At 52.6% G+C, this 25,371-nt stretch overlaps 2 protein-coding genes across 7 annotated transcripts; one reads left to right on the top strand and one right to left on the bottom strand.

Moving 5' to 3' along the window:
• Positions 1 to 6: 6 nt before the first annotated feature.
• RABEP2 (rabaptin, RAB GTPase binding effector protein 2) lies at positions 7 to 8,502 on the top strand. Of its 5 annotated transcripts, XM_074309037.1 has the most exons (14): positions 10 to 551; positions 1,422 to 1,628; positions 3,304 to 3,461; positions 4,389 to 4,508; positions 4,603 to 4,947; positions 5,215 to 5,331; positions 5,467 to 5,565; positions 5,842 to 5,994; positions 6,310 to 6,487; positions 6,592 to 6,603; positions 6,695 to 6,750; positions 6,856 to 6,924; positions 7,168 to 7,284; positions 7,750 to 8,502. In XM_074309037.1, exons 1-14 carry the CDS (start codon positions 491 to 493, stop codon positions 7,849 to 7,851), a joined length of 1,794 nt encoding a protein of 597 aa, XP_074165138.1. In that variant the 5' UTR covers positions 10 to 490; the 3' UTR covers positions 7,852 to 8,502. The 5 variants fall into 5 exon arrangements, 4 of the variants coding, with proteins under 4 accessions (XP_074165138.1, XP_074165225.1, XP_074165317.1 ...); XR_012489134.1 differs by lacking the exon at positions 6,592 to 6,603 and having other exon boundaries at positions 7 to 551; positions 6,667 to 6,750; XM_074309124.1 differs by lacking the exon at positions 6,592 to 6,603 and having other exon boundaries at positions 6,310 to 6,496.
• ATP2A1 (ATPase sarcoplasmic/endoplasmic reticulum Ca2+ transporting 1) lies at positions 8,459 to 24,801 on the bottom strand. Of its 2 annotated transcripts, XM_074307788.1 has the most exons (23): positions 24,498 to 24,801; positions 24,208 to 24,225; positions 23,733 to 23,815; positions 21,802 to 21,906; positions 21,163 to 21,301; positions 17,472 to 17,552; positions 16,248 to 16,333; positions 15,733 to 16,030; positions 15,286 to 15,452; positions 14,516 to 14,604; positions 14,056 to 14,158; positions 13,662 to 13,793; positions 12,697 to 12,822; positions 12,323 to 12,541; positions 11,703 to 12,038; positions 11,340 to 11,560; positions 10,990 to 11,192; positions 10,664 to 10,749; positions 10,356 to 10,489; positions 10,103 to 10,220; positions 9,727 to 9,844; positions 9,358 to 9,403; positions 8,459 to 8,816 (listed from the first exon to the last, which is right to left on the bottom strand). In XM_074307788.1, exons 1-22 carry the CDS (start codon positions 24,613 to 24,615, stop codon positions 9,399 to 9,401), a joined length of 2,985 nt encoding a protein of 994 aa, XP_074163889.1. In that variant the 5' UTR covers positions 24,616 to 24,801; the 3' UTR covers positions 8,459 to 8,816; positions 9,358 to 9,398. The 2 variants fall into 2 exon arrangements, with proteins under 2 accessions (XP_074163889.1, XP_074163819.1); XM_074307718.1 differs by lacking the exon at positions 9,358 to 9,403.
• Positions 24,802 to 25,371: the final 570 nt, after the last annotated feature.

Here is a 25,371-nt window from a genome sequence, read left to right as displayed (position 1 = left end):
GTACCTGGCAGGCAGGTAGCGTGGGAATGTTGGCCAGTGAAGAAACAAGACCGAGAGGTGGAGCGGCTTGCCCTGCGGCCCACGGCCAGGAAGGCCCGGGGGCAGAATTCGAACCCAGCTCTACATCCAAGCCCTCTATTCCCCAGCCGGATCTCCGAGCGGTAGAATGGCCCGGGAGCGGGGACGTTAACTAAGCCTGGAAAGGCGGGGGAGACTTCTGCACGCTCAGAGCGGGAAAGGAATAGTGCGGAAGCCTGGCTGCTTCTAAGAAGTCGCTCGGATTCGGCAAAGGAGACACCATCAGCATCAGCACCACCGGAGTAGGGCAGTATCATCCCCTGCTGTTCCGCTCGCCGGGTCGGAGAGGACCATCCGGAACCTCCCGAGCGGACCCGGAAACACCCGAGCGTATCCGGAAACACCCGAGCGGACCCGGAAGGAGCAACGGGCTGCAGCCTGGGAGTGCGAAACCAGGGTTTGAGCTCTGGCAATGGCGGCGGCGGCGGCAACTGCAACTGCGAGCGAGAACGGGCAGCGGCAGCCACCGGCTGGTACGGAAGGGAGCGAGCACCGATGCTTTAGAAGGCTCGGAGGCTGGCGGCTAAGAGGAGAAGGCGGGAAGGAATCCAGGAAAGGGGATAGATTGGGAAGAGAGAAGGGGGCGGAGCCTCCCCTCGGAGGGGGGAAGAGAAGGGAGGGGCCGAGAGTTGGACGTTCGAAAGGGGGCGGGGCAGGCGAGGAGTTGAGAAAGGGCACGTGGGTGAAGGTCAGGCAAGGAGGTGGGTCGGAAGGGAAAGGGGCGGGGCTTGACTTGTGGGCGTGGGTGGGGCTTTGCTTGGGGGCGAAGCTTTGGAGAAAGTGAGATTTTAGTAGGGGGCTTGGAGGAAAAAACAGGGGGGAGTTGCGAGGACGAGGGGTGGAGCTAGTAAATAGTGGGTGGAACTTTTAAAAGAGGGGTGGAGTTTTGGGAAAGCATACCTGGGAGGGAGTGGGTCTTTGAGTGAGGAGTGGAACTTTTGTGGGAAAGTGGAAGGGCATTTATAGAATAGGGCTGGGACAGGAACGTTGCTGGTGAGAGGAGTTTGTGGGGAGTGGGTGGGGCCTTGAGGGACAGGTGGTTTGGGGGAAAAGTGATGCTCTTGAAAAAGGGAGGGCTTTGGAGCACTTCCAAGGAAGGGGTGGGGCTTGAGGAGAGTGAGTGGTTGGAACTTTGGAAAAAGAAGCTTAACTAGAGGCGAGCTTTGGGTAGGGGCGGGTCCTAGGAAAGAAGGGCTTGTGAAAGAGGGGAGCAGCAGGGGGGGAGAGGGTCAGGCCCCGGGAGGGAGACTCCTGGGGAGCTGGGGGCCTCCCATTGTGAGAATGAGGCGGAAAGGCAGGTGGGAAGTCGGGGTCGGGGAGTCTCAGAGAAGTGACCTTTGCAGAGCCAAACCCACCAATGAGGGGCGACAATTTGGAGGCAGAGGCTGGGGAGCTGGGGAGACTGAAAGCCCAGCTGGGGGCGGCCCTGGCCGAGATGGAGAACATGAAGGCCGTGGCAGAGGTGAGCGAGAGCACCAAGGCCGAGGCCGTGGCCGAGGTGCGGAGACAGTGCCGAGAAGAGGTCGCTTCCCTGCAGACCATCCTCAAAGGTGAGACCCCACCCAGAGGCTCCCCATGTGTCCGCTGGCCACACCCCGCTTCTCACGGGAGTCCCGAGGCTCCCGGCCTTCAGCCTCCACTTGAGCTCCCCCAAGACCCGCTGCCTTCCCCAAACCCCAATTTTTTCTTCCCTGACAACCCCCCCAGTCTTTTATACGCCCCCAAGTACACGCTTTCCTGTGGGATATGGTTGTAAAAGCAAGGGCCTTCATGGTGGCTTATAGAAGAGAATACAGATACACATACACACACGCGTATGTATACTATAAGCAAATGTACAGTTAAATGACTATAGATATTGTCTCGGTAGCCCTTCGAGTATTACCAGTTACTTACCTGAAATAAATCAGTCTTTATCAGGACTTTATCACTTTACAACCAATCTGTGACTTAGAGCCTTCCTCAGGGTGGCCTGAGCCCAGAGAAATGATGGGGTTTGCTTGTGGTCACATGGCTAGTAAGTGTCCAAAGCCGACTGCAGAGCGAGAGCTCCTGCAGGTCCAGGCTGAGTACTCGCCCCCCCCCCCATGGAAAGCTGTTTTTATGGTGTTGACCCCCAGAGCACAGAAGGGCCTGAAAGAATAAGGCAGAGGTCCTGCTTTGTTTCAGATCAGCTCTGGGCCTGGCAACTAGAGGCCTGATGGCCATGTCCACACTGCCAGCTTCAAGCTGTTAGGAAGAAAGCCTCTGGTAAGCCTGCAAGGACTATAAACACGGAAGCTGTGGGTATTCTGGTTAGCCCAGGAGACTCGACCCAAACCAAAGCCGTCCGCTTACTTGTTATGCGACTGCCCTGTGCTCTACGGTTGTCAGAACCTCTCTCCTTGTTCTGACTACAGCCCTTCCTCAGAGGGGATGTAAGAGAGCCAGATTTGGGAGTCAGGAGAAACTCCAGTATAAATGCTGCTCCTGGCACAAATCTCACCTCAGCCTCAGTTTCATCATTTGTGAACTGTAGCTGATCATATTTGTATTAAATGCCTCAGTGGATTGATCAAATAAGATGTATACAAAGTGCCTTGCAAAATTCAAAAGCGACGTAACTCTTATTGGGTGTGATTATTATTGTTATTTAGAGATTCCTCTCTCCATTTTGGCAGTGTCATTTCAATCAGTAGCTCTCCATTTCAGCTCTAATCCAACCCCCTATGCAACTTGTGGGCAATTAGGTACCTTCTTTTGTGCCTTTTTTCCTTCAGGCTTCCTTCCCTTTTAACCCCTGGAAATTTCTGTTCACTTTTATCACCTTTGAACCAGGGTTCCCTTTCTGTCACTTCCTCCTTTCCCTCCCACCATCCCACCATACCCATATCTTTTCTCCTCCTTATCTGAGTCTCTTTACTCTTTCCTTCCAAGTTCTATTCTGCCCAGTGCATCCGCTTTTCCTTGGGACCTCCCTAACCTTCGCCACCCCAGGAGTGAAACCCCCTCAGTGATTCAGAATTTGGCTGACCCTGTCCCATCACCTCCTTTCATAGGGTTCAAATACGTAGAGCAGGAAGAGACCTCACGGGCATCTCTGTAGTCCAGCCCTATCACTTTAAACGTGAAGGAGCTTAAGGATGGAGGGATCGTACCGGTCGTAAAGAGAAGAGATGAAATCTGGCCCCAGGTCTCCTGGGTTCTTCCCCCTACTCCACACTGCTTTTCCATCCTTCCTTCTAGACTCCATTAGTAGCTACGAGGCTCGAATCTCTTCTCTGGAGCAAGAGCGGAAACAGCAGCTGCAAGACCAGGAGGCCAGAGAGAGGGAGCTGAGCCGGCTGAAGCAGCTTCTTTCTCGTTCTCACCCCCTGGACTCCTTGGAGAAGCAAATGGAAAAGGTTGGAAGCCCTTGGGTATCCCTAGGGAAGTGTAAGAGCCCAGATAGCAGAGCCTTGTTGAAGAGAGAGAAGCTTGAAGGGGAAGAAGTGCTTGGAGGTGCTTGATACACATCCACGGAACTTGTGCAACCCCCTGCGAGATGAGGGAGGAGGAGGGCACAGGGCAGATTCAGTCCCTGCTCTCGTAGAGCCTCCAGGCTAACGGAGGGGGGGCCGGAACACAAACAGCCATCAGGTAACAGCCAGGACATAGAGCGGTGCTGTCAGTCATAGAGAGAGTCCTGCGGCCACAGCGCAGTGACTTAGTTTTCAGTACACACGTTATCTAGGCTGATTGTATTTTTCTGTACTTCCCTTAGGCTGGCTCTGGCCAGCCCGTGTGATACCTGTGCAGTAGAGGGTGAGGGAAGCAGGCGCTACAGGGAGAAGTCGTTCCCTGTCAGGAAGACTGGGGGGGGGGGGTGTTGGAGTTGGGCTCTCACCGAGAGGAAGGAAATTCAGGAGGGCTTGAGCATGGCAGCGGGAGAAAGTTGCAGGATTCAGGAGTGCACCAGCAGCAGATAGCAGTGAAAAGAGCCTGGATTCCGAAGCAGACCTGGATTCCACTCTAGCCTCGAGTATCTATGATCCTGCCAGTGTATCAGAGCCTCAGTCCCCCATCTCTAAAATGGAGATAGTATTTTTATTTCCTCCTCACAGGTCACTGTGAGAAAGGTGCTTGGCAAGCCTCAAAGCCCTCTCTAAGTATAACCGCTCACAAAGGGAAGTAACGAGAAGGGGGCCAGAGGGAGGAGGTCTTTGTGCCAGGGACAGGTGTGTGTCTGAGCGTTACTTGAGAACCCCTGGAGATCGCCAAGCGGGTGGGGGAAGGGGCTGGCTCTGGGCCAGTCGCCGGTGATCAGCTGGGCCGTGCTCCCGGGTGCCTAGGCTCATGAGGATTCGGAGAAACTCCGGGAGATTGTGCTGCCCATGGAGCAGGAGATCGCCGAACTGAAGGGGAAGCTGCTGAGGGCGGAGGAGCTGATCCAGGAAATCCAGGGTGGCCAGGTGAAGGAGGGGAGGCGGGCAGGGGCTGGGGGAGGAGAGGGGACCCAGAGGGAGCCTCCTGCCAAACTTCTCTCTTCCCCTTGGCACTCCTCAGGGCCGTGCCCATGCCCAGCACTCTCTGCATGGCTCCACGGAGCTGCTCCCTCTGCCCCGGAATCCCTCCCCGCCCCTGGAGCCACCCGAAGATCTGGCTGCAGATGGGGGGGCCGCCGCCGAGGTCTTTGCCCGGAACTGTGATGACAGCGCCTCCATCTCTTCCTTCTCGCTGGGGGCCGGCAGCAGTGCCTCGCTGCCCCGAGGGCGGCGAGGAATGAGCCCTGAGCAGGAGGAGACGGCCTCCCTCATCTCCACCGGGACCCTGGTTCCCGAAGGCATCTACCTCCCGCCCCCAGGCTACCAGCTGGTGCCTGAGCACCAGTGGGAGCAACTGCAGCTCGAGGTGAGTCTGGTGGAGGCTCCCAGGAGCGGGGGGCATGGCGGGCAGGGCGGGGGAGGGAGTCCTGGGCCGGGATCGGAAACCTGCAGCCCTTCATGCACCAGGCACAGGACTCCCCTCCTCAGGGCCTGTGTTTCCCCTGTCAGGTGAAGCACTGGATCCAGTGGTTTCTAAGGCTTTATCCATCTAGAAGGTTGTAAGACTTTTCAAGTGCCTCCTGGGAGGGCAGGCCTCCCTTCACCTTCTGTGTGGCGGGAATTTCTGTGCCAGGGGCGGCAGCAGCAGGAATCTTTGCAGCAGCTTCGGAGGCAGCTGGAGAGCGCCGGCCGAGAGCGGGACGAGCTTCAGGAGGCCCTGAGGCGGAGCAGCGAAGACTGTGCCAAGCAGGTAGGGAGCGAGCCGAGCCGCGGCTCCTGGCGGGCTCACTGCTGCCCTCCTCCCTGCCAACCTGCTCTCCTCCTGGCCGGCCTGCCCTCCTCCCTGGGGACGGCGGCCTCTTTGATAGTGTCTCTCCTCGCCCAGGTTCAGGTCCTGCTGGCGCAGGTGCAGAACTCGGAGCAGCTTCTACAGTCCTTGCAGGGCACGGTGAGCCAGGCTCAGGAAAGGGCTCAGCAACAGATGGTGAGGAGGCCTTGGGCTGCAGGGAGGCTGGGCAACCTTCATTCGACACCTCAGGCTTCAGCCCAGGAGGTGGCAGAGATAGGGCAGAGAAGTGTCTGAACGTGGGGTGCGTTAGGAGAGGAGCCCTGGTGCGCCCGGGTGGGCCCACGGCCAGCGGGTTGGGGCAGCCCCTCAGGAGCTGGAATTGGCAGCATCAGCGTCCTGAGTATGGGGACCTCAGGCTGAATAGCATGGGGGTGAGGACCCCCTTTACCACCACCTCTCGCCTGGCTGCAGGCAGAACTGGCTGCCTCCCACAAGCGTGTCTGCTATGAGATAAAGCGGCTCAACGAGGAGAACCAAGGCCTGCGCTGCCAGCAGCCCTCGCCTTCAGGCCCCCAAGTTCAGGAACAAGAACGTGGAGAAGAGGAGCTGCCCACATCTCCCCTGGTACGGAGGGGGATGGGAAACTGGGGCAGTTTTTTCCCAAGGGGAGAGAGGGTCTGACCTGACTATAAGACACTATAGTGGGAAAATTCGGGAGAGGACTTCTGTGATCTCAGGCACATAAATTGCCCCCCTCCCCCCCAGGGCTGTGTCCTTATTGATAAACGAGGTGAACAGACCATTAATCCTCAGATTGCTTCTAGCACTTCTGTTTTCCGAGGTGTTCCCTCGGCCACCTGCCTTAGTACGTGTGGCAGCCAGTGACACGGAGACCTCTGGCACCGCCCTGTCCCAGGCAGCAGCATCTTGCTTTTCCAGGAGCTGCAGCAGCTGGTGAGGAGCACGCGGCAAGAAGCCCATGAATGCCAGCGTGCTCAGGAGCACGAAGCCGAGCGCCTCCGCATCGAAATCGTGACCCTGAGAGAGGCTTTGGAGGAGGAGACGGCCTCAAGGGCCGTTCTGGAGAGGAAGCTGAGAGTTCAGCGAGAGGAAACGGGTGAGGGAGGTGGACACACATGGGGGGGGGGGGGCAGAGAGATGCCGAGGCCTGACGCTCGCTTTCTTCTTTTCTCCCATCCCACTGTTGCCATGACAACACAGAGGTTTTAGAGGGTGAGTATAGAAAGATGGCGGCCGGGATGGAAGGAGGGAGAAGATGGTGATAGGGGATAATAGATCTGATTTGCACCCCCTGACCTCCCAGCCTCCCTGTGTAGCCTAAGGACAGAGGTGGAACGGATCCAGCAGGAGCAGAGCAAGGTAAGGGCTTCGCATGGACAGGAATATGGAAAGGGGAGGCTTCTGGGGAAGTGAAAGAGCTCATCTTTCTCCCCCTCACCCGTTTCTCCCCCCCATGCCCTGCAGGCGGAGCAGCAGCTTCAGGTGTCTCAGAGGCAGCCGCCCCCCCCAGCTGTCAGTTGGACTGAGGAGAAGGTCTGAGCAGCTGTTCATGTGGAGAGGGAGACCTGTTTCCTGCCTTTCATTCCTTATTTCCACTTCTACCTGCTGTGGCTCTGGTGTGGGACCGGGGAGGTGGGAATGCCGTTCCCTCGGCCCAGGCTTCTCCCTGTGCTTCTCACTGTCTTCTTCCTCCCCTTCCTGGTGGGCTGCAGGGGTGGAGGGTAGGTGACCCGATACCTGGGACTCCAGACTTCCTTTTGCTCCCACCCCTACCAGGCTCAGCTCACAAATGTTCTCTCAGAACAAAGGGCCAAGGTGTTGCGGCTTCAGGCTGAGCTGGAGACAAGTGAACAAGTACAGAGGGACTTTGTTCGGCTGTCCCAGGCCCTGCAGGTAAAAATGGGTTCCCAGGCCGAGGAGCCACTGGGGGAGCAAGTCACCTTGGGGAGGAGTGCCCAGACCGTGCATCTACCCTGAGCAGGGAGAGATTCCGTGCAGAAGGCACCCTGCCCGCTCAGCTGTTGCTGAGAAAGCAAAAACTAAACAGAAAAACATCTCATGCTTACATCTCCACAGTTTTAGAACATGGAATGTCCAGACTGAAGCAGGCCTTTGAGGTCTAGTCCGCTTCCCTCCTGCTCAGATGGCCCAAACAGAGGGAGCAGTTTACCCAAATCCACATCATAAATACTGCTGTTTTGTGATTGTTCACCCCCTATCACCAGACTTCCCATGATGGTTACCACAACCTAGCTTGTTTCCCAAGGACTGGGGAAAAGGGAGTCATCAATTTATCAACTGGAGGTGCAAGGGGAAATTTAGCACTTCTCTGCCTCACATACAACCCCCTTTCCACAGGTACGCCTGGAGAGAATCCGCCAGGCAGAGACCCTGGACCAAGTGCGAAACATTGTGGATGAGACCCCCCTTAGAGATGTGAAGGACATAAAGGACACCTGAACACAGCAGGAGGCCAGGCATCAAAATCTGCCATCTCCCCTTCCTCCCACACTTGTATCTGGGGAAAGAACCTGCCTTCTTAGATTCCAGTAAAATCAAGGATTTCTGGGGTTTGGGGATGATGAAACATAGCCTTCTAGCCCCTCAGGAAAACTCAGTCCCCTTCCTCTGAGCCAGCAGTGGAGGGGCTCGACATGCCCCATCTAGATTCCCCCCTTCCCATAGCAGTTAAACTGGGCCTTTCTGCTCTCAGGGATGACAGCTGAGAGAGGGTTGTGACCCCTCCTTCCCCAGCCAAAGGCGCAAGAGCATGTTCTTGAAGCTCTAGGGCCCCCTAACCCACACTGCCCTTCAGCCAGTACTGACACTAATTCAGCTTCTGAACCGTTTGGTCCCATGGACCGCCTCCCCATCTTTATTATAGCAGCCCTTCCCTCTTCTCAGTCCCCTCTGCAACGCCCTGAAGCTAACAGGGAAACCTCAGCCCATGCGTAGGATGCTCCCTGGCTACAGCTGCTTTCATGTGTGTGTAACACGAATGTGCTTTCAGGAGGTCATATATGACTTAACCAGACTTGCTTTTGTTCTCACACATGGAGGTCCAGGCCAGAGTTTGCTCTCATTTAATGTCAATAAATTAGCAGCTCAGAGGGTCGCCTTGTCCCTACAGCCCCTGCAGCAGGGCCAATGGATGGGTAAAAAGAGGGAGGGAGCCTGAGGTGGGAAGAGGCATAGGAGGGGATAGGACTGAAGTATTTTATAAACAGAAAAATGAAAGGGGGATTTGGGAGGGAGGGAGCAGAGGGGAGAATGGGGGGGGCAGGAAGGCTTTGGGGAAGGGATCTTGGGAGGCTGTGCCACGTCACCGGCTGAAGATGTATTTCTCTACCAAGGTGGGAAGAAGGTGGCTGTGAAGGGGATTGGGGACCAGGGGGCTGATTATTTCCTTCTTTCATCTTCTGGATCTAGAAAGAAAACAGAAGGGAATGAATGAAGAGATATGGATAAGGAGGGAAGGGAGAAATAACTACTCACTACCCTCATTATTTCTACACCTCCACCCCGAAACCCCTGGGATGCTCTCTTAGAGGGACAGCACTCACCTCTACATGTGACCCCTTCTTGAAGAGGGGCTCAGACTCTGGATCCTGCTTTCCCCCCCACTTTTCCCCTCCCCATACTCACCTCTCCCTGTCTCTATCTTTGCCAGCCCTCCCACTTATCCCCCATGCATCCCCATGAGCAGCTCTTAGCCCTGCCCCGCTGAGCGCAATGTAAGGTCACAGGACTCCCAAGATTGGGAGAAGAGGAAAAGTGAGACCAAGGAAATCTTGGAACTTCCACAAAGTGGGTCAGCAACCCCATTTTCTTGGATAGTAGCATATTAGGCTCCAGCATGGCGCAGCAGGCGCAGGGGATTGAAAGGATCAAGGGAGGTGGGAAGGGGCAGGCAGGGGACAGCAGCTTGGAGAAGGGGGTGAAGGAAAGAGAAGAAGAGGGCGATACCTGTGACACGGATTCAAAGAGATGAAGGAGGGAAAAACAGGTTACCCTACAGCCAGAGAGGACAGAGAGAAATGAGTTATCCATAGAAGGGAGCAGAGAATAGGACCAAGACAACAACACTTTAGGGGAAGAGCACATGGAGACAGTGTGGATTGGACCACATGAAGGAGGGGAAAGAAGGGGTAAGAAATTGGATTTGTTCCTTTGCAGACACAGGTCTGGTCAGAGTTTGGGAGACACATTTCCACCTAGAAAGGAAGATTTTTTTGGGTGGAAAGGGAAGAGGGACATGGAGCAGCGCAGAGGGGCTACATCTGCAGCACTGGGGACTTGAGGTCATGAGGTGCTTGAGAAGGGGAGACAACTTACCCTCCAGGTAGTTCCGGGCAATAAACTTGAGGAGTTCATCCAGACCGATGACAGGCAGTGAGATCTTGAGGACCATCATCCATTGGGTTAGATCCAGTGCCCGCAATTTGAAAATCATCTGTGGGTGGGCCCAAAGTGAGTGAGGGCCTGTAATCCTCTCCCTGGTCTGGCTGCTAAGGGATCCCCCAGAGGAAGGATGGCGAACCCAACTACATTCTTGCACAGGGCCCAGCCTGAGACCAGAATCTCCCATCTAGTCCCTATGGTATCTTCGCCCCTTTGACAGCCCTATCATTCTTATCTGAACCCCAGCCCAAAGACCTATGTCCAAAGGGAAGCACATTACTCTTGACATTGGGGCACAAGGCTTTCTCACCGGTAGGGGGTCGACGTAAAGGATAAGGAAATGGAGAGACATGGAAAGGCAAATGGACCCAAGGAGCCAGATGTTCACCCAGGGGGGCATCCGAAGTAGGGACTGGTTCTCTGAGAGGCTGAAGTAGGAAGACAGTAGCAAGGTGGGAAAAAGAAGAGGGAAGGCAGAGGAATAATTCAGAAAAAGACAAGGATAAGAATGTCCAGTGAATGAAAATATAAAGGAAGAGACTTGAAAGGAACAGCATTCTCACCTGTTGAGAGCATTGCACATCTCAATGGTGACCAGCACAGACAAGGCCATGGTCATAGGTTCAGGGGCTTCAAAGACCTCACAATCCAGACCCTCAAAGTCAGGATTTTCCTCTGTGCACTGCATGAAGTGAGTCTGTACAGAGATAGAAAGGTCAGAGTTTATCACTGGTGATAAATTTCCTTATTGCAAGGAACATCCTTCTTTCCGATTCACATGGTACAATATCCCATGTAAAATTCCCTGCACCCTTTCTTAGTCCTCTCCTGGAAACCAGCCCATCTAACAGCTAACCACCCCCCTCCTCACCAGCTGGTTGTAGGAGACATGAGGCCCATCTTCTGCATACAAGAACCACCAAGCTGCTGCACCTACTGTGGCTGCACCCACATAACCTGGAGGGAAAGAAGGTTAGAGAAATGAATGGGGAATCAGAGTAGGAGAAAAATCAATCAGGAAAGAGAAATGACTGAAAACTGGAAGCACAGAGATGGGCTAGATGAGAAGAAACAGGAGATGGAAACATTGGGAATTGGTGTCTCTAGTAGAAGTCCCATGGGACAGAGAAGTTCAAAACAAGTTACTGACGAAGGATTGGGACTTGGTGGTAAGAGTAAAAAGATATGGTCCCTCACCTCCAATTGCCATGTAGCGGAAGAAGAGCCAGCCACTAATAAGGGGTTCCTTGGGGCTTCTTGGGGGGCGATCCATGATGTCCAGATCTGGAGGGTTGAAGCCCAGGGCTGTGGCTGGAAGCCCATCAGTCACCAGATTCACCCATAACAGTTGTACAGGGATCAGGGCCTCAGGCAATCCCAAGGCTGCAGTCAGGAAGATACTACAGGAGAAGGGAAAGCAGGTGGGGAAATTAGTCACTGATTATCATCCTTCTCTTTTGAGGAAAGAAGGGCTCCCTTTCTTTCCCCACTAATGTTTTTTGAAGATGTACTGTTTCTCCAGCTACTCCCTCACCCCAGCTGCTCACCAGACGACCTCCCCTACGTTGGAGGAAATGAGGTATCGGATAAACTGCTTCATGTTGTTGTAAATGGCCCGCCCTTCCTCTACGGCAGCAACGATGGTGGAGAAGTTGTCATCTGCGAGCACCATCTCGGATGCAGTCTTAGCCACAGCAGTGCCAGAGCCCATGGCAATACCAATCTCGGCCTTCTTCAGAGCTGGGGCATCGTTTACCCCATCCCCTGTCTGCAGGGTCAAGAGATGGGGGGGTGTTAGAGGGGCCCAGAACCGACCTGCCCAGGCCACTCTCCTCCACGTCCCGCCTCTCCAGGCGGTCTCCTCCGCTCTTCTCTGCATCCTGTCCCCACCCTGCTCCCCGAGTCCTCACCATCGCAGTGATCTCATCGAAGGACTGCAGGAACTCAACGATCTTAGACTTGTGGGAAGGTTCCACCCGAGCAAAGCAGCAGGCGCGGCGACAGGCATCCCGCTGCTCTCCCAAGGGCAGGTCGTCAAATTCTCGGCCTGTGTAGGCTCGGCCGGTCACCTCCTCGTTCTCCCCAAAGATGCCGATGCGCCGGCAGATGGCGATGGCCGTGCCCTTGTTGTCGCCCGTGATCATGATGACTCGGATCCCCGCGTCGCGGCACAGCTGGATGGAGCCCATGACCTCCTTGCGAGGTGGATCCAACATCCCCACTACTCCAACAAATGTCAGATCCGTCTGAGGAGACAGAGCAAACCAGACTGGTGGGGAGGGGGAAGGAGAAGGGCAGTGATTCAGAACAGCTGGGGGCAGAGTGCCCAGACTGAGGCCCTCTGAGCAGCGGAGGGATGGGAAATGGCACACCTTCCAGAGAACCCAGATCTACCAGGAGGATGGAGCGAGCATGAGGATGGGAAAGTGGGGGTAGCACAAATGTCACTGACTTCCAATATGGTGGTTTTCATGGTGGCTCGGAGGATGGGTCAAACCCGGGGAAGAGTGAAGTTGTTGGGGGGACTAACCTCATATTCCATGAACTTGGCAGAATCATCCAGCGACATCTCCTCTCGCCGGGGCGGGGCATCCCTCGTGGCCAGGGCCAAGCATCGTAGGGTGTCCCGTCCTGTGCCCCACTCCTTAATCACAGTCATGATTTTGTCCTTCACTGATGCTGTCAGTGGCACCCTTGTTGTGCCAACCCGCACATAGTTACAACGGTCAATGACTCCCTCAGGAGCACCCTACAAGAAGAGAAACAGCTGAGAAAGCTCTATTCCTCTCCAAAAATGGGGAGCAGCATCAAGGCGGCTAACAGCTCTATCTACCCCTATAAAGGGCAGGAGAACATCTGGGGGGAGGGCCTTTCTGTGGACCCAGAGGCAGGCTAGCTTCTAACCTTGACAAACATCTTGTTTCCTACAGCAGCCCGGGAAGATTTGGCTGGAGAGCAATAGACAGACATGGACTTTCTGTCACGGGAAAACTCCAGGGTGAATTCCTTCTTCATCAACTGGCGGATCACCTGGGAAAATGGAGGGGGAAAAAGGTTAGGCTTGAGTTCAGATGGAGATTAGGCATAAATTGGTTGGAGTGGAGTGGAGAGGTGGACAGCATCGTGAAATAAGACCTATAACGTTACAGACAAAAAAGTCCTGGAGACAAAACATAGCCAATAATATTAGTGTAGAACTAAGTTTGGTACTTCATATGAGGATTTCAGTGGAGAGAATGTTCTCTCCTACTCCTAGGGATTTGTCTGAATATCCAGAAAAGCTAAATGACTTTTGAAGAGAATACTACAAAGTTTCAGGGGTAAGATTTGAAGCTGTGGCTTTCTGATGATTCCAAGCCCTGAACTCTAACCACTAGGAAATGTTGCTTCTGCAGATAAGAGAAAGGGGGAAAATATTCCTTCCTCTTATCAGCATCATGACTCATTTAATGCAGGCCCAGAGGAGAGTCATAAAAATGCTCTTTTTTAACAAGTTAAGAATATGACCTAGGAGTAAAAGTAAAAGTAAATGAGATTTATTCAGCCTAAAAGTAGGAAGTGATTTGGGAAGTAGTGGTTTTTCTGCCAAACATTATAAAGAATTAGAAAACAACCCCATCCATCTCCACAAGAAAATAATCTAAAATAAAAAAAATCTACAAGGTACACAAAGGAGTTAGAAACAATCCTAGTAGCTCATATTTCTAGGCCCTCTAAAGTTTTCTAAAATGCTATTCTCACAAGAATTTATTTATTATTGGGGTATTTATTATTATTCCCAATTTAAAGAATAATCTAATTGTGACTCAAGTCTTGTGTCCTTCCTCACACCCTATCCCCATAATTGAAGGGGAGCTTTTCAAACTTACAGAGTTGCAGGCATTGGCTCTTTCCACTTTGGAGAGACTTCTCACATCTGTGTTGAAAACATTCATCTTCTCCACTAGGGTGGTGAGTGCTGTCTCAGTAGCCTCCCCGACCTTCTCATAAACACCTTTGGACTTGAGTAAAAATAATGGTAGAAATGGTTAAAATAATGTTTTCCATTCTTCAGAGACCTAGCTTTTCCTACACACACACAAGAACAAATACAACTCCTATTAATTATGCTTAGAGAAAGGGAGATGGGAAACATACCTCTCTTCCCATTTCTCTTCCCAAACCAGGAAAGGATTCAGTTTTTTCCACCATTCCCTAGGATTTCCCCTTGTCCTAGCTAAGTGGAACTTTGACTTGGGAACAAAAGGTATCCGTGCTTCTCACCTCATTGAAGTCCAAGGAGGAGTCATTGCAGAGAGCACAGATGGTGGCCAGCTCCACCAGCCCATCATACTGGCCTGCCCGGATCGGCTTATCATTCTTCAAGCTGTGGGGGGTTGGGGAGGAGCATGAAGGGAGAAGACAGAGGGAAAGGGAAAGGCAGGGGAAGACAGGGAAGGGATGGATTGGAAAAGCAGTGAACAGGTGGTCAAAAGGGGATAGTAAACAAAAGTGGTGGGTTACCCATGGAACATGGGAGATGGGACAGGTAGGAGAGAATAAGTCTGGAGGGAAAGGCAAGGAGAAGACAAAAATAGCAGAGGGAGGTAAAGGAACAATGATTGAATGTAGGGCCCAGAGAGAGAGAGAGAGAGAGAGGCTAGTCAAAAAGGATATGTGGGGGAAAGACAAGGCTGAAGGAGAAAAGAATCTGGGAGATGGGAGGGAAATTTTGGCCACTTACACTTCGCCCTCAGGGGCATAAGTGGAACCAGTGATGCTAAATTCATTCAGAGAGCAGAGATCCCCATCTATCTTGTCAATGACAAACATCTGCAGAGGGAAAAAAGGGAGATAAGAAAGTAAGAAAGCGTCTCCCTCAGATCTGATTAGTGCTTTAGATACATTCAGTGAGATGGATGGCCTTCACTCTCTAGACAGGTGTCTGATTCTCGGCATCTCTCCTCTCTAAATGCTCATTTAAGCTCATTTCCAGGATTAGACAATAAAAAGGTTATCAGTGTTAGGGGAAAGCTAAATTTTTTCTAACTTCTTCCTCCCCCATATTTTCCAGACGAAGGGTGATATCAGCAGGCATCCAGTGTGGTGTGCATCTGCTTTTAGCTCGCCCTAATCCTCCCCCACCAAATTTCCCCCAAGCTTTCCTTATGCTATAATCAGGGCAAGGATGGAGTCTTATTTATAACAGTGGGTATTCTAAAGTTAACATCATTCTATTCTGTTTTCCAAGCTGAGCCAGGGAGTGGCCAGTCTGGGAGGCAGGGACTGCAGCTGGGCTGAGAGGGAAGGGCCCGCTCCTTCTATGGCGTGAATGCAGAGAAAGGGCAGCCTAGGTCATTGCTCCCTACCCAGCATCAGTGCCACCTTCAATGAATAATTGAGCTTTTTCAAGGCTAAAAGAAGTGGCTCCAGGGGACAGGGGGGAAGTGGGTGTGAGGGTGCCGCCGGAAGGCCAAGGTTAGCTGGGCCTCCGGCTCGGCTCGCTCCACTGACCTTGCAGACAGACATCTGGTTTGTGGTGAGGGTGCCCGTCTTGTCCGAGCAGATGACGGAGGTGCAGCCCAGAGTTTCCACAGAGGGCAGACTCCTCACGATGGCATTCTTTTTTGCCATCCGGCGGGTGCCCAGGGCCAGGCAGGTGGTGATGACAGCTGGCAGACCTGCAGGTCAGGTGAAGGGGGTAGGGAGTGAGTGTGTCCCTGGAAAGGCAGTCGGAAGAGGGGATAGGAGGGTGGAGGCCTGCTGGGGTGCAGTATCCATGTCGATGCCCTGGGAGGGGGTGCTCTAGTACCAAAACATGACAGACCAGGATGCACAGCAGGCAGGCACGCTGGGGGTAGGTGGCGTTCTTCCACTTAGGGCCAGGAGGGGGCGCAGCGGAAACAGGGAAGGGGCACATCAAGAAGCAGTGAAATGGGCACACCAAGCGCTCTATCACACCTTCAGGAATGGCGGCCACAGCCAAGGCCACGGCTATCTTAAAGTAGTAGATGGCCCCGCGGAACCAGGAGCCCCCGTGGACAGGGTCGTTGAAGTGGCCGATGTTGATGAGCCAGACGGCCACACAGATCAGGGATATGACCTTGGATAGCTGCTCCCCAAACTCGTCCAGCTTCTGCTGCAGGGGCGTTTTTTCCTGCTCTGTGGCTGCCATCTGGTCCCGGATCTTGCCGATCTCGGTGCTCACTCCGGTGGTTGCCACAATGCCTACTGCCTTTCCTGCTGCAATGTTGGTGCCCTGAGAGGCAGAACCAGACACCGGTAAATAGGGTGAGGGGGACAGGAGGGACAGCTCCGTCTCCCACTCCCTAGAGGCCTCCACTCTAACTGGGAAGAGGAGCACACTGTGGGCAGGGCCTTCACATCGGGCACTGCTCCCTCCTATCTCCCTGCCCCCCAGGTTCAGCCCCAGCCCTCCACCAGGGTGCAACAACAGCAGGCCCCAAGGAGCTCACCGAGAAAAGCATGTTCTTCTTGTCCTGGTTGACAGCTCGTGGGTCGGGGACAGGTTCTGTGTGCTTGATGACAGATACAGACTCACCTAAAGAGACGGACCAGAGATTATATTTCATATTGATTATATTAGGTTGTATTCCATCCTTCCAATTTTATGGCCCTCTTTTCCCAACAGCTTACTCCAAGGAACAGTTTTCTGTCAGCACTGCCCATTAAGCCCAAACAGCTCCAGGAATTAAGAACTTGTCCTCTTTCCCAAGGTCTCCCACCTATTTTCCATTACTAAGGAATGGGTCGTGGTTCAGAAACTCTAGTTGAAGTGTACTTTATAGGGAGATACTCTTGTTTCAGTCCTGGACTCCCTTGGCCTAAGAAGGGACTCCCATTGATGCCCTGCCCTTCCTCCTCCATGGAGAAAAAGGTCAGACAAATGACCTCTACAGTTCCTTCTGACTCTAACCGTCTATTAGAAATGGGGTATTATCAGAGAAGGAACACTGGGAAGTGACTGTAAATTGTTAGCACTACTGTCTATCTACCCAGGTTACTTATACCTTCGGAATCTAATACTTAATGTGCAAGAAAATGGTATTTACACACATATATTGTATCTGGGTTATATTGTAACATATGTAAAATGTATGGGATTGTCTGTCATCGGGGGGAGGGAGTGGAGGGAGGGGGGGATAATTTGGAAAAATGAATACAAGGGATAATATTATTTTAAAAATTACTCATGCATATATACTGTGGAAAAAAATTCTAAAAAAAAAAAAAAAGATTTAAAGTTGAAAAAAAAAATGGGGTATTATTTCCCAATGTGAGAGGGTCCTTTGAGGTGTCACAACATTCTTGGGTTTCCTCCATGTCAGTCTTTGAAGTAAAGAAAGAAACATGTTTTAGAGGAAAAAAGAGTTTGAAGTCTAGATCTCTGCATAGAAAATCACTTGGTTTAAAGTGAGGGGTATTGTGGTAAGGATAAATGGATTAAGGGTAGTTGGGGAGCTAGCACCTCCTCTTCCCCACGCCTCTCCTATATCCAATAGATCACAAACTAGAAAAGTTTGAAAAACATAAAAACAAAGGGTGGTGGCCACCAGAAACTCTGAGAAAGACCTAGAGTCATGTCATTCCTCCCATTTTCTCTGTCCCTTTGTATTTCCAAGATTTTATCTTCTTCCTTCTCTCTTTCCAAAGACCTCGTCTCTCCTTCCACCTCTCACCTGTCAGGATGGACTGGTCAACCCGAAGGGTAGTAGATTTGATGGATAGGATACGGATATCTGCAGGAACTTTATCACCCACTGTGAAGAGGGAAAAAAAAGGTCAGTTGGAGAGGAAAGCTTGTTTCTTTACTCCTGAAAACTGTGGGAGGAACAAGAAGAGAAAGATATATTTAGGGACAAAAAGATAACATATTGTTAATAAGATACATAAAATGACACTAAAACAGTATGCTATGAACAAAATCCAGACTACATTTGTATCTAGAATAAGAAAATAAATATTTGATGGAAAAAATTGTTTTAAATATCTCTGATAAGGGTCTGAAATCCAAGGTTCATAAGGAATTAACATAAATAAAATCAAGAACCATTCTCTGGTGGTCAAAGGAGATGAACAAACCTTTTTTCAAAAAAATGGAAACTCTGAAAAGCCATATAAAAGATTGTTCCAAATCACTCTTAATAAGAGATGTTAATCAAAGCAATTCTGAAGATTCACCTCAGATAATTAGAGATGTGAATAGTCAATTTCTGAAGCAATATAGGAAGAGAGGCCCTTGTTAAATGTATCTTAGTTGTATCTGACTCACAAAGAGTGTCACTCCATCTGAGGTTTTCCTACCAAATAGTTTTCGTCTTTAGAAAAGAGGTACTGAGGCAAATAGGATTGACTTGTGCAAGGTCACATAGATGGTGAAACCAGATTTGAACTGGGAAAGATGAATCTTCCTCACTTCAGGCCCTGCACTCTTTCCACCAAGATGCCCTATTGACTGAGGTAGAAATGGTCCAACCATTCTGGAAAGCAATTTAAAATTATGTTAAGAAAACTACCAGAATTTCTACATCCTTATGTGCATACTACAAGGATAAGATCTCAAACTAGTCAAAAATAAGAAGATCCCATTTATAAAAAATGTTGATAGCAGTATTTTTTTTTAGTAATAGAGTAGAATGGAAAATGAAATAAGTGCCCATTAATTGGGCAATAGATAACCAAATTATGGCATCTTCATGTTATAGAATATTATTTGAATATAAGAAACAATGAATATGAATATAAAGAAACATAGGAAGACAGATGAGCTGAATGAGGCAAAGTCATATAAATGGAATTCAGAAAACAACATACACAATGACTGCAACTGTATTAATGGAAAGAAGCAAAAAAAAAAGAGAGAGAGAAAGAAAATAAAAAAGTATTGCAATTGGCCTTGAACTTGGCTCTGAAGAAGATGTATGAGAATATGCTTTTCCTCCGTTTTTGTATAAGTGGAAGCCTGTTGGTACAATGCATCTAATGTAGGACTTGATGTGTTTTAACTTTGATGAATTGTTTTAATTCCCTCCGTTTTACATTATAAGCGTGGGTTATCTGAGTTAAGGAAGGGTGAAGGTCATATTCAAAAGTCAATTATATAAAAGCAGAGGATAGGAATACTACACACATACACACACACACACACACACACACACACACATATACAAGGAAGTAGTATGCTAAAAGGATCTGAGGATGGAGAGGCAGAAAAGGTCAGAGAAACAAACGAGAGGGAAAGAGAAAATGCACCAAATAAACAAAGGAGGAGAAAACATGTAAACAAGAGACAAGCAGATGAACTTTAAAGAGAAGCTGGGGAGAAGAGGGAGAAGATGGTAAAGCAATTATGAAAGAGGAAAGGAGAACCAGGACTAAGAAAAAATTAAGAGAATGGGGAAAAATCAGAGAAAAGGGAGGGCAGGAGAATAGTAAAGAGAGTGGATAGCGCACCAGCCCTGAAGTCAAGAGGACCTCAGTTCAAATGTGACCTAAGACACTGAACACTTCCTAGCTGTGTGACCCTGGGCAAGTCACTTAACCCCAGCCTTAGCAAAAAGAAAAAAACAAAAAAGAGAGAATAGTAAAGAGGAAGAGAAATGGTATACCAAGATATAAGTGGAGGGGGGAAAGTAGGATAAACTCATCACTTTCCCACCTCTGTGCCCTCCCCACCTGTCTTTGCAGATTGATTTCCAACTCAACAAAAGTCACTTCTCCCAAGTTTTCCCCTGCATTTTATTTTAGGCATTTAAAAATATTACTATAACCAGATTGCTGAAGGGATCCATAACGGAAAATCAAGAACTTCTGTCTGTGAGCTCCCTTAGGGTCAGGACTATGTCTACAAATTTCCCCACTGCTTAACATGCTCCACATGTGCATTTGCTGATAATATTTGCTGAATGACTGACTGACAAAAGGATGTGGGGCAGAATAAAAATGGGGTAACAAATCATATGCATGGGAGCAAGCAAGATGGGGAAACAAATTCTCCTAGTGAGGTTGAGGAAGGGGAAAAATAAGCTAACAGGAGAGTAAGTTGAGATAAAGAAGAGAGAAGAAATTGAGGTACGGGAAGAAAAGCAAGGGAGATAGAAAAATGGGGGAGGGAGGTGAAAGAAGAAGAAAGAGAAGAGATGCCCATCCACCACTGGGAAGAGAGACTGTAGCCTGAGCAATAGGAGACCCGTGAGTATATCAGTTATACTCAGAATTCAGAGCTGAGCAGACACATGTCATGTGGTGGGATGACCTCTGCGGACCTTTTAGGAAACAGAAAAACATCTTCTGGGCCCTCGGCCTAACAAATCCAACCCTTCTGGATGACCCTGGGGGGAAGGGTCTCATTCTCCTCCTCCTCTTAGCGGGGTGTAAGAAGCCCACCTCAGCCAGCCCTAGGAGCACCCCCTAAGGACAGAGGAAACACGGGGGGAAGAGGCTGGCAGATGTCGGGACCCCCGTCACCTCCCCCAGTCATATTTATAGACGGCCCGGCCCTGGCTCCAAAAGGTGTTGCCGCCGTGTCGGGGCAGAGGAGGGAAATCCTCGGCGCCCTCCCCAGTCTCCAGACTCTGATAACGGGGTGCTGGTACGGGGAGAGCGTACATATGTGTCCCGGGGGCCCGGATGGAGAGAGCCCTGGGCACAAGGGCAAATATAAAAACCGCTGAAGGGGACAGAATCCTCGTAATCTTAGCCGCCTGGCCCCCACCCCTCTCCCCAGCTGGGCATTAAGTGTCCCTCGGTTCTGGGAGGCGGGGACACTCCTCAAACTCCCTCCCAACCCACACCCCTCCCCCAACACCAGGTCTCGTGCTCTCTCCGTGGCCCAGGTTTTCCATACATGGCCGGGGGCTTGATCTCCCGGCCACCCACGCTCCTTCCCCTCCGAGACTCCTCAAGGGCACCGAGAGGTCAAGATTTATAGCTGACGAAGCCTGGGGTGGGGGAAGGAGGGGGAGCCAAGCAAGGGGTGGGGGCGACGGGGCCCATTGGCAGTGCCCTGGGTACACCTGTTGCTAACAAGTGCCGGGTGAGAGAAGGGGGGGAGGGGGGCTCTGCTTTCAGCCTCGGGGACAGGACTGACTGTTCTCGTAGAGACTCTAGGACGGGGCAGCTGCTGGGGGCGCTGATGAGGGGGAGAAGGCTGAATGCCCCGGGGTGACCTCCTCAGGAGTCTGGGAAGGAGGAGCCAAGACCTCCTGCCTCCCCCCCCCCCAGCCTCTTCACACCTCGGGCCTCCACCCTAACCTTGTAACTCCGGTTCCCCCCATTCGGACACACCCAGCTGGACTAATGCTCAGCCTGGGCTCTCCCCTCCCCTCCCCCGCCCCTCCCCCGCCCCTCCCCCAGGTCCGGAGCACTCACCGGCCACCTCCACGATGTCTCCTGGTACGATGTCCCGGGCCTTGATCCGCTGCACGGACTTTCTGTCTGCCCTGTACACTTTGCCCATCTCGGGCTCGTACTCCTTCAGCGCTTCGATGGCGTTCTCTGCATTCCGCTCCTGGAGGGGGAGAGCAGGCTGGTGGGCAGGGGCCTCCCGAGGGAGGAGAGAGGCCAGAGAGGCCACGGAGTCAGGCAGGCATGGGGGGCCTCGAGAGATCAGGGTCTCCTCGAGAAGGAGGAGTTATAGGGTGGGAGTCTGAGGCTCTGTGTGCCGGGTATCCTTAACGTTACCCAGGGAGAATAAGGGAGTATTTGCCATGACAGGGATGGAGAAACTAAGGGGGGGTCTAGAAATGTCAGTGGGGGATGGGTGCAGAGGGAGAAGAACCTGAGAGGAGTGAAAGGGACAGGAAAAAACAACCACCAAGAGCCGGGAGGAGTGAGAAAACGGAGAGGGGAAGCAGACGGGAAGAAGCCAGAACGAGAGAAGACACAGTGGCTTCCAGCAAGAAAATGTTGGGATAAGGGTATGCTAACGAGAGGGGGCCAAAAAGCAGCACAAGGAGATAAAATAAAAAGGGAATAAAACTCAGGACCCGGTGGGGGGGTGATCCTGACCTGCCAAACCCCGACAATGGCGTTGGCGATGAGGATGAGGAGGATGACGAAGGGCTCCACAAAAGCCGTGATGGTCTCCTCGCCTTCCTCAAACCAGGCCAGCACCTGTGGGAGGGAGGGAGGGGGGAGTGACGCGGGCCCAGGACTGCGGACCGAGGAGGGTTAATGACATGCACCCGCTGGCCTGGTGGGAACCGGGATTCACACTCAGAAAGATCCCTGGGCCTTGGGACGCATCACGGCCCATGCTCGACTCCTCTCACGCGGGCATGGGCCCCAGTCCCCGGAGGAACAACTCATGGCTGTGTAGTTTTTAGGTTACAAACACGGTCCTTGTAACAACTCTTGTGGACACTGCAATGATCACTATTCCTGTTTATAGCTGAGAAAACCTGAGGCTCTGTGGGTTTTGCTTGTGGTCCCCCACAAGCTGGATTTGAACCCAGGTCTCGCTACTGCAGGTCTAATATTCTTAATGTCTCTCAAAACACGCACGCGCACAAGGACGGGGATCTATTTCAGGCCCGTTTACCCGCCCCTTGAGTCTGATTTTCTCTTGGGCACAGAGACCACCCCAGCCCCCGGCACTCCCCCACTAACAGGAAAACTGTTACCAGAAAAGCTGCCCAGCGGCACAGGCGCCGCGGCCCCCCCCCCCCCCCCCCAGCCCAGGCTGAGGGAGGAGGGGGCTCCGATTTCAAGAGAGCTGCGGGAGATAGGATTACGGGCCTCGTGCGCACACCCGGCCCCAGCTGTCTTCCCTGCCCGGCCCCAGCCCCAGCAAATGTCAAGTACAAATTTGAGAGGGGAGAAGGAGGAGGGCTCCGACAGCCAAGAAGAGAAGGGGATCGGGCTGAGGAGAGCCGGGCCTGGAAGGCCAGGGGCCCAGGCTGAGCGGGAGGAGGGCGGAGCTGCCACCGGGCTGGGGGAGCCGCAGCGGACGCTGGGGGCTGGGGGCGCCAGAGCCAAGGAAGAGGGGGGGCGGGGAATGGCAGGGTCTGGAAGATGCGGGGTGAGGGCGGGAGGACTGAGGACTTGTCTCAGAGGAAGGAGACCGGGGTTGGAGGCCGCCAAGGTCAGGGCTCGTGCAGATTAATTAGACCTAAGTCTCGGGGCTACGGGCCCTCCCCTGAGGCTCAGGCCCCAGCCGAGAGAAAGCAAGGGGTCGCCCGTTTGGAAAACGAGGCTGGGGGAAAGCCGAGAAGGACGGACCCACCGCTGGGAGTCGGCACGCGCGCGCCCCCGCTCCCCGCGGGCCCAATCACAAGGATCTGGGACTCCCGGGCCGGGCCGGGCCCAGAGCATGTCGGGAGGGGTACTAGCGGATGGTCCGTGCTGGGAGGGGGGCGGCTGCCTTATTATTGTAACTGTCATTTATGGTCCCTACACCTTTTAAGTGTGGACCTCGCGTTCTGGAGTTTTCCCCGAGGAAACTTCCAGAGTCCAAGGGGAGGAGGAGGAGGACTGGCAGTCCCGCCATCTGCCCCGCTGCTCTGCCCGCGGTCCCCGAGCGGACTCTCAGGGTTCCGAACCTCCGAACCTCCGAATCTCCGCCCGCCCAGAGCTCGCGATGGACGGGAAGTCCGGCTTCCAGCGCTACCCTGAGCGCCCCTCCCTCCTTCCAGCACCTTCCATCCTCCTCCTCCCGGACTCTGCCAGCCCGAAGGCTACCATCAGTACTCATAGACTTCTCCCACACCCGTAATGATGCTAATGAGAGGGACCTGTCGCTCCATGAGAGCCGCCCCGCGCTTTATCTCAGCGAGCACTAGCACCGGCTTAGGGAGGAAGGAGCAGGACCCGCGAGGGAGGGACTCCACGACTGCCCTTCCCGGGCTTCTCCCTCATCCCCAATCACCTCCTGGAGGGCCTCCTCCTCCCCCACCCCTCCCCCAACTCCCGCTCCTCGCCGGGTGCCTTTGAGAACTTACGAAGGAAATGCAGGCGGCCAGGAGGAGAATCCTGACCAGGAGGTCTTCGAACTGCTCCACCACCAGCTCCCACAGGGACTTGCCTTCGAGAGGAATGGGGGGGGATGTTACCACAGGGGGTAGTGATGATGGAGAGACGCCAGACGATGGGGATAGGGAGAGGAAGGGAAAAACGAAGAGATGAGAGCAGGTAAGAAGGTGGGAGGGCCTGGAGAAACCAGAATCCCAACCCTGAGCAACTCCTCACCCCAAGGCGCGAGAGGCAGACCCTGGGGGGAGTGGAACCTCTCTCTAGAAGAGAGTGATATTTTAATTTTTTTACAGCAAAAGGGCAGAAATGAGCCGCTCTTCCCCTCTGGGGGACCTGAATCATTAACAAAAGGACTTGGGTGGTTTACAGACCCAAAAGGAGAGGGCAGAGAGACTGGGGGGGGGTGGAGAAGGAGAGGGAGACATCCGGGATTGTTTTACTTACCTTCTTCTGCAGGGAGTTCTGGTGGAGGGTTGGAAGAAAAGAAAAGAAAAAGTTCATTTAGGATCCACTCTCTCTGCCGCCCAAGTTTTCTCCATTCCCATAATGCCACAGCCAAATTGAAAGAATTGGGCCAAAGAATGAGAAAGTGAGCAGATGAGGGAGCCTGGAGCGGCACCCCACCAATCCCCACTTCCCCTCCAGAATTCAGCCTCCTCAGCTTCCCCCCCAGATCTAGGGGAAAGGGGCCAGACTGAGAAAGACAGATAACTGACTCGGGTTCCAATACTCACCATTGGGTCCATATTTCTCTAGGTGTCTCTTAACTTGGTCAGGGTTGAGGCCAGTGTTCTCATTCACCCCAAAATAGGCCAGGCATTCCTCCGTGGTCTTGGAGTGTGCGGCCTCCATCTTGCTCCCTTCCTGGGGGCCAGGGGCCGGTGCGTTCTTTCTTGGGGGTCTCTTTCAGACGTGGGGATTTCCTCCTCAATCTCTCCACCTGCTTGTCTGTCTCTCTTCAGCCCCCCTAATGGGCTTGTCTCCCTCCACGCAACTCTGACCCCCGTCCAACCTACAGCAGCCGGCCACCCCCCCACCCCCAGCTGGCCCTTATGAGTGAGTTGAGGGGGTGCCCAACCCCCCCACCAGGTCCAGGATTGGCTGGCCAAGACCCTACAGGAGGGGCCAGAAGAGAGAGGTATTTTTGCTGACAGAGGGGGAACAGTGGGGCTGCAGCCTGAGATGTCACTCATAAGGCCAGAGTGGCCCCTGCCCCAGGGAAAGAGGGGGCAGGGGGAAACTGAGACTGTCTATATTTCTCATCTTCCCTTCAACTTACTTCCCTTGCTTCCTCTTTCCATCAAATTCTAGCTTCCTCAACACAAGTTTATTTTTTCCTCTTTCCACCCCCTTTCAACTTTCATCCCTTTTCCCCCTCCCATTAGTTCCCTCCACCACTACTTCCACCTGGACAGCACAGCCTGTCCCTACTGCCATAGCATCTTCCTCATCCTAATGAAATAAAGGAGGAAACACATAGAGATCAAAACTATGAGATTAAGTGAAAGGGGCCAGGGAAATCTAAGACAAAAGTAGAGGGGAGATTTTTCTGTTGTGGCTTAGGAGATAGCAACTTTAGAGGGGCAAGTGGAAATGAGGAGGGGAGAG

The sequence above is a fragment of the Sminthopsis crassicaudata genome, chromosome 1 (assembly GCF_048593235.1).
Source record: "Sminthopsis crassicaudata isolate SCR6 chromosome 1, ASM4859323v1, whole genome shotgun sequence".
NCBI lineage: Eukaryota > Metazoa > Chordata > Mammalia > Dasyuromorphia > Dasyuridae > Sminthopsis > Sminthopsis crassicaudata.
Note: the sequence above shows the minus strand (reverse complement) of the source record. Positions and strands in the feature narration are given on the sequence as shown.